Consider the following 14,636-nt stretch of genomic DNA (forward strand, 5'->3'; position numbering starts at 1 on the left):
ATGTCACAATCCGGAATATTTACGGCATAACAAAGTCACAAATAAAACAAAAATGTGCTTTAAAGCTGTTTAGAAAACCTTTTCTGCAAGTTACACAATTTTAAAACTGCACCCAATGTCATAATGATATATAATCAATACATAATAATGGTGGCAATAACCCCTCACTTGTCAATTACCAAAGCCTGACTGACCATAGTTAATGTGTAGTAAGAAAATAAGCATTTGCTCCAAAAAATGAAATTCATAAATCAATGTAGCCAAATGTAACCTGCTGGTTTTTGCACGGCTAACTTCCCACATACAACAGTGACTACACATTAAATCATTGTGGCATTGCTGCCAAGTCCTTGTGGTCCGACTCCTTGCATTGGTTTCCCTGGTTATCTTTTCCCATTTCCTTCAAAAGGTGGTCCTTGAGGGTCTCATTCCCACATCAGCCTCCCCCAGAACCATGGCCTCTCTCCTTCTGTCTACCTCTATGACTAAAGCCTCCAGTGCTGCATTTGTGAACCTAGGAGCCTTCTCTATTTCCTGGTACTCCATTTGTACAATCCCACGCATCCAGTGACAGTACAGGCAGTCAGCAGCAGCTCCCTTGCATCGAGTGCAATTCCGCTTGAAGAGGAGCAGAATGTCTTTAAGAGAAGCAAGCTGGAAGCTACATGTGAGATCAGAGCATTGTTAATACCAAAAGAGAAAGAGTGAACTGGCTCCTCTATTCAGCCACCTCAGTTAGTCACGCTAAAGGTTTACGTTTCTTTTTCAGAAGGATATGCCTTTTCTGAATCCAAATGTATGTAACTATTTATGCAGTGAGCACCAAGAAGCTAATCAAATGGGGTCGGGGGTGGACTTTCCCCCACTGTGTGTTTCTCAGCGGCGGAGGCAACTCACTGTTCGATGGTGGCGGGAGCTTTTGGTCCCTTCGCTGTCAATGGGATTTCCCATGGAATTCATCCCCCGCCGCCAGGAAACCCCCAATGGGGATTTGCTGTTGGCAAGAGTGGATGATCCCACTGGCAAGAACGGATAGAAGATTCCCCCAATGTTTTCCTGAGTTAAAGAAAAATCAAATTTATTAAAGTCTAAACCCAAGAAGAAAAAATGTGATGCAAATACACAGATATCAGAAAAAAGAGGTTAAAGTCCAACATAAAATGTTAAAATAACAGACGATTAAGTATCCTTTGATTAGCCGTCGTTGAGGCATAGATTTTTAAACATTGTGGTCGATTTGGGTTAGCTGGTTTGTGGATGTGGTCCGATGTAAAAGATGTAATTATTACAAGATCTCGGTTCGCGGGTAGATTTCAAGGAAAGTTGTTTTCTGAACTGGGTAATACACTTATTCCAAGAGAGAGAGAGAGAGAGAGAGAGAGAGAGGGAGACCAGCTATCAGCCGGATTCCTCTGCTGATAGCTTGCTTGCATTCTCTCGGCATTGGCTGCAGCCTGGCCTATTATACTTCACCCATTCTGTATTTTCAAGAGGTTTTGGGTGGGTCTGTCTGTGGCAGCCGATGTTTCATAACCAGTACTTTGCCTTTTTGCTTTGTCCATTACTTTATCAGAGTTAGAAAGCCAGAGCTCAGAATGTGGATAGGGGTGAACCCCTAATCCAGCTCCTTACCTGCTCCAAAAAACAATTTAAAATGAATCCAAGTCATGGTCCCCACAAAAGAGACATACCAGATCCAGGCATTATACCTGACCTCACGCTCATCTTAGCCAAAAGGCCAAGAAGCGCTACGCTCGATCTTAGTCAAAAGGCCGAGAAGCAGTTACTTTGCCTTTTAATGTCTCTTCCTTAGGCAGTGATGAGGTTTGATGGGTCTCTGAAAGTTTATTTTTCATCTTGAAAGGTGGCCTTCCATTTTTAAGTAGTTTGTCCAGTCTCATTTCAAATTATAAAATTTGCAGTCAGTTGAAAGTTGAAAAGTCATATAAGGGGCATAACCTCTTGACAGCATGTTGCTCGGTACCCTGCTGATCACTCAGGCAAATGAAGAACCCTAGCTGATTTCCTCTTCTTGAGTCTTCGTCACGTGGAAGTCACTTTTTGTGACCCGAGATGAAATCAGCCAACTCACCAACTGTGAATCAAACAGGGAAGGTTTCTGGGACCTATTCCCCCCATGCTCTTGCACACATATTTGGTGAATCTCCTAATACAAATCTTCTAATTGATGCACTTAAGATGCAAATATGGATTAATTAAAGGAAAACCAGACAAGCATAAAAGTGAGGAGGGAAAGACGAGAGGAGGCTCGAGCGGAGCATAAATGCCAAAGGGACTGCTTGGGCTGAATGGCCTTTGCTCTGCCATAAATATCCTATGTAATTGACTCTCAAAAGTAGATATTTGAAAAGGTTGAATGACTTTAGCACAATTTTCCCAAAAAGTGACTAAGGGCACCATTCTCCTGAACAATTTCTAAGTGTGGTAACGAGCGGGAACTGCCGTGAGCTTCCTGGTGCTCGGCCCAGCAAGGCAAGCAATGCTTTTAAATGTTAATTGGTCCACTTAACAAGACCCCAGAGGCTTCACGACGCAAATTAAGGCTCACCAGCTGATTCGCCAGCATCGCGCTCACCAGCCCCACCCCCGCTAACAAGGTCAAACAGCACTTAAAACAGCTCTTGCCCAGTCAACCCCAGCCAGCTCAGAACCTCCCCCCCTACAACCTCCCCCAACCCCTTCTTTACACCCCCCTTCCACCACTGTGAATCACACGTGTGGCTAACGATGCCCCCTCTGTGTCTCCTCAGGATAAGCTCTCCCAAAACCGTCGGCAGAGGGCCCAGATTGGCGGTGGGGTGCTGGACATAAGAATCGTCACCTCCTTCGAGGAACAGGCCCTGAAGGTGACTGGGGTGACCAATGAGGAGGCTGGCGTACGTCGTAGGGGTGAGGAACCTCTGGGCTTCACTCGGAGGACCTGTCAAACGTAAGTTGTTGTAGTCTTATGGACTGACTCATCCCTCCCACTGACCACATGTCCATTCTCCTGCAAGCTCTCCATCAATGGCACTGCCCCATCCTGGGTGGCACCCCCTCCACCCTCCCAGGAGAACACCTCGGAGGGGAGCTCCGATGAAGAAATGATCGAGGCGTCACAGCTGTCATCCCCACCCTTCACCATCGCAGATACATGTCAGTGCCTCAGTGGGAAATCTAGTGGTCAGGCTTCAGGGGCACAATCTGATAAGCACCACATAGCTGCTGATGCACATCAAGTGGAGGCAGGAACCCCCAAGCGAGACAACAGTCAGAGGTCTGCTGAATCCCAGGACCCAGCTGGGTTCCAGCCTGATGCTATGGAAGAAGTATTCCTCGAGCTGATGGAGATGATAGGGAGCGGTCAGGACATTCAGAGGGTGATGTCAGCAACACCATAGCAAATCAATAGCCAATTGGAGGAGTCCCAGAGGCTACGGGCGCAGAAGATGTTGCCGGCAATGCATGGCACCGAGGCCAACACTACTAGAGTTGCGACCACACTGGAGAACCTGGCGCACGACGTCAGCACCATAGTAAAGGTGTCCAAGGCATCGATTAGTCAGTGACGGCCATGGCTGAGGATCTCAGCAGAACGTCCGCCTCGCTGGGGGATGTCACTCAGTACCAGGCTGACCTTGATGAGATTCTGCAGGAAATGTCCTGGTCTCAAATGGGAATGGCCGAGGGGCTGTGGGGCTTTTCCCATCTGCAGGTGGGCATTGCCAAGGCGCTGCAGAGCATGTCCCAGTCACTGAGGACCATCTCCGAGGGCATCGTCACAATGGTGCAGACCACGGGGAGCCGCCAGGGCTGGCAGAGCCAAATAATGCAGGGGCAGCCGGGGCTTGAACCAGCTGCACCGCTGTCCTAAGTTGAACCTCAGGGCCCTATCGGCACCGAACAGGAGGAGGGGGCTTAGTGCCAACATAGGCCCTTCCCATGGAGTGGCGATGGTGGCCACCAGCTCCCCCGGGTTCCACCCTTTTCATGGGGCCGCAACTCGCAGCCAGCACCCAGAACAGGGTGGCACGGCTGTGCATGTGCCACTGACAAGTGAGCCGGGCCCTCCGGCCCCAGAGGACGCCTGCCAGGGACATCGAAGGACACGGGATGAGGTAAGCAGCTGGCTGCCTCCACCTCTGATATGCATCTTGTGGACACACCTAGACGTAGCGGTATAGCTCGGAAGGCAAAGAACGTGGAGGATTACTGATGACACCGGGGGAGGGGGTTGGGGAGGTAACGGCATAATCAGAAGAGTGGGAATTAATGAATACTCCAGTGCAAATTTAATGTAAGTGTTTGTTTTCACTTGATCACTTGGTGCTGCAACATGGTTGCATCTTTTCCAGTAATTCCGCATTATTTGATCCAGCTAGCCATTTTCCACGTGAGCAAGAAAGTGTTGACGATTCATGCCTGAGCCCATTCCACATAAACTTTCTGGTCAGGATTGCTGGATAATAGTGATCAGGAGCTGCAAACCTAACTGGATACAGATTCTACTTGAGATTCTGTGGGAAATTCCACACAACATTGTCTTACAGTCTGTAAAATCTTGTTATAACCAGTTGTCAAATACTTTCTAACATATGCAGCATGGTATAAAGCTAATAACAATTATGCCGCTGAAGATTATACTGAGGTTAAACGGTGAACCAACTTTGGAATTTTTACTGAAAATGTGTAATTTAACTGCCTATCTTGGGCTAATTTCAAAGTACGAATCAATTATTTAATTTGTGCCTTGTAAATAATTAGCAATGCCTTGAAATACAAATAGACGTTAAGTATTGAAATGACATTTCTGCTCCATTGAAGGAATTTCATGTCTTCAGTAAGATTACTGCGATGGTCACCAGGTTGTTTCACCTCTGAACAATTCAGCTGCAAAATTTGATCAAGAGAAGTGTTAAATTTCATGACTTGGAAGAAGTCTACAAAAATAGGAAGGACAAAGAAACAGGAGAGAATGGAACATGTAGCAGACAAACATCTGCCCATACTGTACACTAATTATACTAATCAGACAGGGCAAGTCACAACATGTATCAATCATAATCCATGTTTAAACTCTCTAAACAAAAAGGGTTTTAATTCCAGACATTGCTTAAATAACAAACTATATTGCCCATCTAACGAGACCAAAATGTAACACTCTATAAAAAGTGCTAATAGAATTTTTCACCAAGGTTTAAAACTCTATGTTGGAAATAATTCTGGGATCATTGGTCTTAGTTCATAGTAACTTCTGCTTGTTTGTTGGTGAAGAAAAGTGATCAAGTAAACATGCAATTTAATTTTCTAAATTGGCTCTGCTGCAATCGAGCATACTGGATTTGTTTATTGGATTGGATTTATTTATTGTCACGTGTACTGAGGTACAGTGAAAAGTATTTTTCTGCGGGCAGCTCAAACAGATCATTTAGTACATGAAAATAAAATAAAATGAAAAGAAAATACATAATAGGGCAACACAAGGTACACAATGCAAATACCCAGACACGGCATCGGGTGAAGCATACGGCATCGGGTGAAGTGTAGTATTAATTAGGTCAATCCATAAGAGGGTTGTTCAGGAGTCTGGTAACAGCGGGGAAGAAGCTATTTTTGAATCTGTTTATGCGTGATCTCAGACTTTTATACCTCCTGCCCGATGGAAGAAGTTGGAAGACTGAGTAAGTTGGGCGGGAGGAGTCTTTGATTATGCTGCCCGTTTCCCCCAGGCAGCGGGAGGCGTAGATAGAGTCAATGGATGGGAGGCAAGTTTGTGTGATGAACTGCGTTGTGTTCACTACTCTCTGAAGTTCCTTGCAGTCTTGGGCCGAGCAGTTGCCATACCAGGCTGTGATGCAGCCAGATAGGATGCTTTCTACGGTGCATCTGTAAAAGTTGGTAAGAGTCAGTGTGGACATGCCGAATTTCCTTAGTTTCCTGAGAAAGTATAGGTGCTGTTGTGCTTTCTTGGTGGTAGTGTCAACATGGGTGGACCAGGACAGATTTTTGGTGATGTGCAGCCCTAGGAATTTGAAACTGTTAAACATCTCCACCTCGGCCCCGTTGATGCTGACAGGGGTATGTACAGTACTTTGCTTCCTGAAGTCAATGACCAGCTCCTTAGTTTTGCTGGCATTGAGGGATAGATTGTTGTGGCTGCAGCACTCCATTAGGTTCTCTATCTCCCTCCTGTATTCTGACTCGTCCTTGTTTGAGATCCGGTCCTGTCGTCAGCAAACTTGTAGATGAAGTTGGAACTAAATTTTGTCACGCAGTCATGTATGTACAGGGAGTATAGTAGGGGGCCAAGTACGCAGCCTTGCGGGGCCCGATATTGAGGACTATCGTGGAGGAGGTGTTGTTGTTTATTCTTACTGATTATGGTGTGTGGGTCAGAAAGTCGACGATTCAGTTGCAGAGTGAGGAGTCAAGTCCTAGGTTATGAAGCATTATGAATAATGTATGAGAAAACCGGTTGAAACTTTTTTGGACTGTAATGGTTGGTTTATATTCCTAATATGTTAGTGTATTAGTAATTAATATGCATTCAGAATGAGTTAGACATCTTTCTAATAGTAATGAAAACAGATGATAGCATATGACCACTTACCATTGAAATTACCTGCAGTTACCATGCTGTGTTTTTCTTAGTAAGAAGTCTTACAACACCAGGTTAAAGTCCAACAGGTTTGTTTCAAACACGAGCTTTCGGAGCGCGGCTCCTTCTTCAGGTGAATACCTGATGATCTCCACATCATGTGTTTTTCTTAGACTTTAGATTTATTGTCATGTGTACCGAGGTACAGTGAAAAGTATTGTTCTGCTTACAGTCTAGGCAGATCATTCCAGAAAAAACACAGGACATAGATGCACAAAGTAAATACATACACATCGGGTTAAGCATACGGAGTGTAGTGCTACAACAGTAGAGAAGAGATCAGTTCAGTCCATAAGAGGATCATTCAGGAGTCTGGTAACAGCGGGAAAGAAGCTGTTTTGAATCTGTTCTCAGACCTTTGTAACTTCTGCCTGATGGAAGCGGTTGGAAGAGAGAATAACCCAGGCGGGAGGGATCTTTGATTATGCTGCCCGTTTTCTCCCGGCAGCGGAAGGTGTAGACAATCAATGGATGGGAGATCTTTTATTGCAGCTGGTTTTCCTATGTAATTATTAGTCACTTGCTTTTTTATAAAGTGGCAACTCGGTGCCTCAGTGGTTAGCACTGCGATTTGGGTTCAATTCTGGCCTTGGGTGGCACACAAACTGCTCGTGGCTGCGTCGGTTTCCTCCGGGTGCTCTGGTTTCCTCCCACAGTCCAAAGACTGGTGGATTGGCCACGATAAATTGCCCTTAGTATCCAAAGATATGTAGGTTAGGTTACAGGGTTACGTGGATAGGCGGGGGAGTGGGCTTATGTAGCGTGCGCCTGCGGAGGGTTGGTCTGACTCGATGGGCCAAATGGCCTCCTTCTGAACTGTAGGGATTCTTTGAATAAACACCCTTGTGCACCACCAGTATGATGCCTCTGTCACTTATTCCGTAATGCGGGCCGACACAGGCAGCATGGTAGCATAGTGGTTAGCACAATTGCTTCACAGCTCCAGGGTCCCAGGTTCGATTCCCGGCTTGGGTCACTGTCTGTGCGGAGTCTGCACGCCCTCCTCGTGTGTGCGTGGGTTTCCTCCGGGTGCTCCGGTTTCCTCCCACAGTCCAAAGATGTGCAGGTTAGGTGAATTGGCCATGATAAATTACCCTTCGTGTTGGGTGGGGTTACTGGGTTATGGGGATAAGGTGGAGGTGTGGGCTTGGGTAGGGTGCTCTTTCAAAGAGCCGGTGCAGACTCGATGGGCTGAATGGCCTCCTTCTGCACTGTAACATCTATGATATAATCTATGACCTTCGAACCCTTGGCCCATCTCTCCAGGTATCCCCCGCCTCCCCAAGCACACCGCGTGCAGGTGATGGGTGTGAGCGAGCACTCGACAGGCAGGGGTCAGACTATGACATAGATTGAGGAGCACTGGTGCTCAGCTTTCTGCAGGTTATCAACCCCCTGCCCTTGACAGTGGCCTGACAATGCCGACACAGTGCCAGCATCCTGGAGTGATGTTTCACAGACCCTGGGAGGGTGGGAACTGGGGGTGGGGCGTGAGTAAGGTAGTGATGATGGACCAGGCTACATTCTAAGTAAATTGGGTGAGTATGAGGGTCTCCCTGGCCTTCCGGACCCTCGCCGCCACCGTCTGTCCAGCAGCCTCTGGCTGGTCCTCGGGTTCCTCCCAGCGCTTGTCCTCAAGCACCTGCTGGTCCGGCGCCGCCTCATCATCCTTGTCATCGTTCTCCTCCTCGGAGGTGGCCACATGTTCCTCATCACCAACCTCCAGCATGTCGCGCCACTGTGTGCGAGGTTGTGGAGGGCACAGCAGACCACCACAAAGCAGGTGACCCTCTGGGGAATGTGCTGGAGTGCACCACCAGAGCAGCCGAGACATCGGAACCTCACCTTGAAGAGTCCAATGCACCGCTCAATCACAGCCCGGGTGGCCACATGGGCCTCGTTGTACGGGGTCTCCACTTCGGTCTCTGGCCTCCGTAATGGCGTCATTAGCCAGGTCCTCAGTGGGTACCCCCTATGCCGTCCATCCTGGGGTGGTCCTCAAAGAGGCTGGGGATGACCGGCTGCCCCAGGATGTAGCTGTCGTGAACACTCCCTGGTAAGCATGCACACATGTGCATGATCGTCATCTGGTGGTCGCACACGAGCTGTATGTTCAGGGAGTGGGACCCCTTTTCTGTTACCATAGGGCACTCCCAGATGGCTCGGTGAGCGCATGGCAACATGCATGCCATCTATTACCCCCTGGACCTGGGATCCAGGGGATGACGGAGAAACCCTCAGCCCGGGCATCTTGCTGGGCTTGGTCCATGTCAAAGATGATGTAGTTTTTCGCCCAGGCAAACAGGGCATCAGTGACCTGTCTGATGCACAGGCTGTGGCCTGTGAGATGCCACACAGGACCTGACTTGAGCCCTGGAATGATCCAGAGGCATAAAAATTCAGGGCTGCGTTGGGCTTGACGGTGTGTCCTCCTCCTCTATGTGGTGTCAAGTCTGCGAGGACATGGCACATGTGCAGCACCATCTCCGTGTTGAGGTGGAGTCCCTTGCGGCACACACTGTCCGTCAAGTGTTCAAAGGACCAGCGACGCCTGTACACCCTGGGCCGTCGAAGGATTCCTCCTCTGGGTCCCTCCCTGGCTTGATGGGCGGCTGGGTCCACAGGGTGTGGGGCGGGGTCCAGCACATGGTCCGCCACCTCGAGCATCTGCAGACCCTGCTGCTGCAGATGTCTCCGGCGCCTGGCCGCCCGGCAGCACTAGGGCAATTTCTGGGCCCAAAATCCCTGCGTTTAATATCTGTAAGGCATTGGGAGAGGATGTTAGACTGACAAACAGCGATGGCTCCCTCTCCAGGGCCCTCCATTCCCCCATTGATAACGCCCACCCAGAACACCCTGTACACAATGTACCCCGCTCATTATGTCACCTGGACCAGGCGCTGGTCCCCTCCCCGTTGCACTCACCCACCCTCTGGCAGTGGACATGTCCCCGGAGCTGTGTCCCATCCCCTAGGTGTTCGGATCTTGGCTGCTGCGTGTGTGGTGTTGCCTCCCGCAGTGTTCAGGCACAAATGTCCAGGCATCACGGTCTGATTGGAATACTAGGCAATGACTCCCACATGCTACATGGCCAGCCACCATGGGAATCCACTTGGGTTGTGTGAAGTGCTGATAAAACTTCATTGCCAATTCCCTATTAGCGATATAGCCTCAGCCGCATGGCTAGAGGCCTCGGCAGTCGGTGGGGGTTATGGGCGGTCGGTGGGACAGATGGGCAGGGAGAAGGGTTACGCCTGGAACAGGTACACATGATCCAGGGTTGGCATGGTGGTGTCATGTGTGGTTGCCCTCCGGTAGCCCCCAACGCCTCCTCCCCATCCTCCCATGGTGGCTCACCCCTGGCCGAGGGTCCCCCACCCCTGGCCAAGGATTACCCCCTCCCTGAGCTCTAAGGTGGCAAGCCCAGCACCCCGGGATCTTTGCCTGTGAGAAAAGATGGCTACCTACCTCCTCGACTCCCCGCAGAAGCTTTCCGCCAGGCTAACGTTTTTAAAAAGGAGCACTAATCGGCTCCAGCATGACCAGTTGCTGGGGAGGCCGATGAATCACAGGAGGCTGTTGGATATGGGGTTGCTCCCGTTAATTGTATGGAAATAGGGCTTAAGTGGTGATAATTGGTTTCTCGCCATGCTACGGTGAGACCCTGATTTTGCCTAGGGGAGTGAGCCAGTTGCATTGGAAACTATTTGGTGCCTGGCATGGTTCTCGTTTTCAGCCTCTCCCGCTATTCACTGATCTTGCTTCGCTCGAACGAGAGCACAACGAGGCCGGAGAATCTTACCCTAAATGTCATTTGGGATGAGTTTCATGGGGCGATTCCCGCCAGGTGTCTGGGCACGATCCAGATTGGTATTCACCCACACTGGAGTTTGGGGAGTTTCTCACTGGAAAACACCAACTTCAAATTTTTTTCTGCAGTGGGGAACTAAAGACAACAGCAAGATTGGCTCCTCCAAGATTGGGGCGCCCTTTTTAAAGGGTGCCCAGATCTCAAAGTGAGATTGAGAATCCCCCACACCCACAGACATTGCAACCCAATGCAGACATGGGCAACACGTCCAACCCTCGATCCCGGAGGGGCAACCTCCCTCCCATTCCGAAAAGTCCATATGACCACCCCCCCCACAACATCCAGGATGAGAGTGACCCAGCCCCATACCCATCCATCCTCAAGTGCATCGCTGCCCACCTCCCCCCCTCTCCCCAAGTTAGCATAGCCGGTATGGGATTGCTGTGGTCCCTCCCTTTAAGGCCCTGTCCCTTCAGTTTCTCCCCCCTTTCAGGTCTCCCTTTTTGCACCGCCCAACTTTCATAACCCTCTTCACCCTCCCACCCTCCATACCTCCCCTTCACTGGCATGGCCCTCCTCAGGCCCTGCCCTTGGCAATGTCAGCTTGGCACCCTGGCAGTGCCAACCTGGAACCCCTGGAGTGACAGGTTGGCGCTGTCAGGGTTCCAGGTTGGCGCGGTCAGGGTGACAAGCTGACACTGCCAGGAAATGAGGCTGGCAGTTAGTAGAGACAAATGTGTGGCAGTTCAACATTTTGTCATGAGGTGCATATGTAGGTGGGAATTCAATGAGCGGAGGAATAGTGGGTGAAGTGGATAAGTGATCTGCAGAAACTATCCTCCAACCTTGTTATTTGCAACACTTGTGATATTAGCCACTAAATTCATTGCAGTTTGTTACAATTGGTGCTGGACCTTACTAGATAATGCCCCTTCTTCTGTCCTCATCAGCTCCCTGGTATTGTGTACCAGCATATCGAGAAGTAAAAAGGATTGTGTTAATGTGTTGTCTGCGGAAAGGTTGTGAAGATTTGTGTATCATAGCAGAATAGTGTGGATGGTGTGTGAAAGCCACAGATGCGGGAAAATGAAGGAGATACTTTTGAAGACTGCAGCAAGTGCAGAATGTACAAGTAGCAGCAGAAGGAAGTTGTGAAATATATTGCTTTCAGTGAGAACAAATGTGAATGGAAAGCCTTGAGAGTACAGAGGTTACAGGGATAAACAAAGAAAAAGAGAGAAATAAGTAGCCATTCTCGTCAGATCATTGAATTTCTTGTTATATGGCAGCCAGATCCTGGGTACAGCCTGGAAACAATACTTCCTCCATACGGGTTTCCAGAGTGGTGTCTGAAAATTGAGGAACCCTTGTAGAACACTTTCGAGCTTCCATCTTAACTTTACAGGAGAGATTCAAATAAATGGTCCACAAAGTGGACTTCCCCTGTAAGATGTGTACGTTCTTTTAATTGGCACCACAACTACCTAATATCCCACTTCCTTCTTTGTTGGTAACCTGCAAATGCACAGCACAGCCAATCATAATCAGCTGAGGCATAAACATCAATTTAGCTCTTTCTGCTATTGAGCATGATCGTTATGCCGATTGTGCACAAATTTTCAATACATGTTGAATGCTTCAACCCATGATTCAGTTACATGCTGCCTTTGCCATTTGGGGACATAATCTAAAATTTCTGAGGGTATTACTTCAGCAATTGGTGTCTATTCAACGTGAACTAAATATTTTAAAATCCAAGTCACAACATTTTGCTGCCTACAAGCAATGGGACATTTTAAAAGTTGCACACTGACTAAATTTTTGTAATTTGAAATCAGTCCAATTTTTTGACCTTTCCTTGACTGTTTATTACACTTTTTAACAAATGTGTTTTGTATAGTGAGAAGAAATTCCCTTTTGTTCACTCCAATGCATATCAGCTCTTGAAAGGGTCTTATTTGCTGATGTGTTGCCCAGTTCCATGCTGCTGAAGGACACATCTAACCAAAATAAAATGGGAGAATTTTCTGCCTGGACAATGAAGCTGAAAACCTACCTCTCAGAGGGGGATAAGGACAGAAAATAGGGAGTATAGGAGAGAATTTAACAAAATAGTAAAAATACCAGAATTCTGCTACTTATAAAAGAGAATTATTAAGAGGGAGATGGGATCCCTGAGAGAGGATACTGAGTTATTTGAGAGCAAACAGAAATTAGCAGGGATAATTAACAAGTAATTTGCATCAGTGTTTGCAAAAGAGAAAGATACTGGGGAAGAGGTAAATGCTGAATTCTATACATTCAACAAGGGAAGTATTGTAATAAATATAAGAAAAAATTTCGAGAAGTTTGTAATGTTTGTTTGAGAGATTTCCTGGGCATAAATATGCTTTGAATGGAGGAAGGCTAGGTGATGTGGTAGTGTAGAGGCTTTTGGGGGTTCAGGTTTACAAGACAGTAAAAGTAGCACCTCAAGTGGATCAGAAATTGCTTTACTTTCTTTGATTTTTGAATGAAGTGAACACTCTTAAACACGATAATTACGAAGAATTTTGAATAACTGTAACATCCTTATTATGCCTCTCCTGTGTATTTCAGCAGAGTTTTATGCACAACAAAGAATGGAGATTGAAAAATAATTCAGCCACCTGTTGCCAGGTAACTAGATTGACATATACACAGTAAATCTCCACAGACTTTATATGTTTTTCTTCACACTGTCTATAGCTCAGAAAATCCAAACTACTGTTTCCAAAATGTTATCAGTATTTCAATAAAATAAAATATCTACATACAGGGTAATAATATTTAGTTGTCTGTACCAATCTGATTTATAGATCACAAGGATGCCATTCTCTTTTTGACAAAAATGAACTACTTCCAGCATATGTTTACAGATCTTAACGTAGTCTTAAATGTTTTATTGTATATTGTATATTGATATTGTATATCAATATTGTGAGAGGAAGATGGTATGGTGGATGATGTAGCAAAGTATGAGCAAAATGGCACTAAATAAAATGGTGCAAGTTATAAAGTTTCTTACTATATAGTTCTGTGCTGCTGCTGAGATATGCGCTCTTCTGTCTGGTTCAGCTCATTCTGACAAAGAAGCAGCTGCTGTCTCAGTTTGTTGACTTCTGTATCGGAACTGTCAGGAAACTGATCAGCTTTTTCCAGCTCCTGCCTTTGGCGTTCCACTTCAGCAGTAAAGGACTTAGCATCTTGCAATAACTGGATCTCAGACACCTGCGTTCTGAAGATATAAATAAATTCTTCCACTTATAAAGGCTATTACGTGAAAATGGTTTATAGTAAAGAATATAGAAAAGAATAAATGAAAACAAACGACAGGGTATCATTGACTATTTGAGATGCTGCACAGAGTATTTCAAAAATTCTAAATGGAAAAGAATATTATTTAAAACATAAATTATAATAGGCCAGCTGTTAATGTGAAAATCCAATGATGTGCACCATGAACAATAAGTAAATCAGAGTACATGCTACATCCACGACAAGAAGTGATCCTTCTGCACTGTACGTAAACTCTTTTTAAAATAAATTTAGTGTACCCAATTAATTTTTTTCCAATTAAGGGGCTATTTAGTGTGGCCAATCCACCTAGCCTGCACATCTTTGGGTTGTGGGGGCGAAACCCATGCAAACACGGGGAGAATGTGCAAACTCCACACGGACAGTGACCCAGAGCCGGGATTGAACCTGGGACCTCAGCACCGTGAGGCTGCTGGGCTAACCCACTGCGCCTCCGTGCTGCCTCACTATAAGTAAACTTAATGACAGTCAGAAAGTATGACGAATCTGTTGCAAAACAGAGTGCTTCTTCCTCTGTATCTGTTTTCCAGATTACACACTGTAACCTGTGGAGTTGGTGCTGTTTGCCTAGCACCCTTCCAGTTTATCTAGAAAACTATTATAGGTCCAACCATACCATGAGGACACATATGTGTTGTCAGTACAGTACATTTCTACAGACTTCACGCAATTCAGTGGATTCAAGTTAAAGTCTGGTTTTGCATGTGTTTTGCAGAGTGTAGCGACAGTTGCATTGGCGAGGTCATACCACGTATTCAAAAATAGGTAGTGCTACAAATTAGCCCCAGGTGAGGTGTCCACACATGTCACCTGCTATATACCCATCTGGCC

General features: G+C 46.8%; 1 protein-coding gene across 4 annotated transcripts in view; it reads right to left on the minus strand.

Moving 5' to 3' along the window:
• Positions 1 to 14,636, minus strand: part of ccdc146 (coiled-coil domain containing 146) — a 152,546-nt gene that overhangs the window by 82,712 nt on the left and 55,198 nt on the right. For 3 of the 4 annotated variants that reach the window (XM_038811549.1, XM_038811548.1, XM_038811551.1), the window contains one exon: positions 13,516 to 13,725. The exons of the other annotated variant lie outside the window; for it this stretch is intronic. In XM_038811549.1, coding sequence (XP_038667477.1) covers positions 13,516 to 13,725 — 210 coding nt within the window. The remainder of the gene's footprint in view (positions 1 to 13,515; positions 13,726 to 14,636) is intronic. 4 annotated transcript variants of the gene reach the window in all.

The sequence above is a fragment of the Scyliorhinus canicula genome, chromosome 11 (genome assembly GCF_902713615.1).
Source record: "Scyliorhinus canicula chromosome 11, sScyCan1.1, whole genome shotgun sequence".
Classification (NCBI taxonomy): domain Eukaryota; kingdom Metazoa; phylum Chordata; class Chondrichthyes; order Carcharhiniformes; family Scyliorhinidae; genus Scyliorhinus; species Scyliorhinus canicula.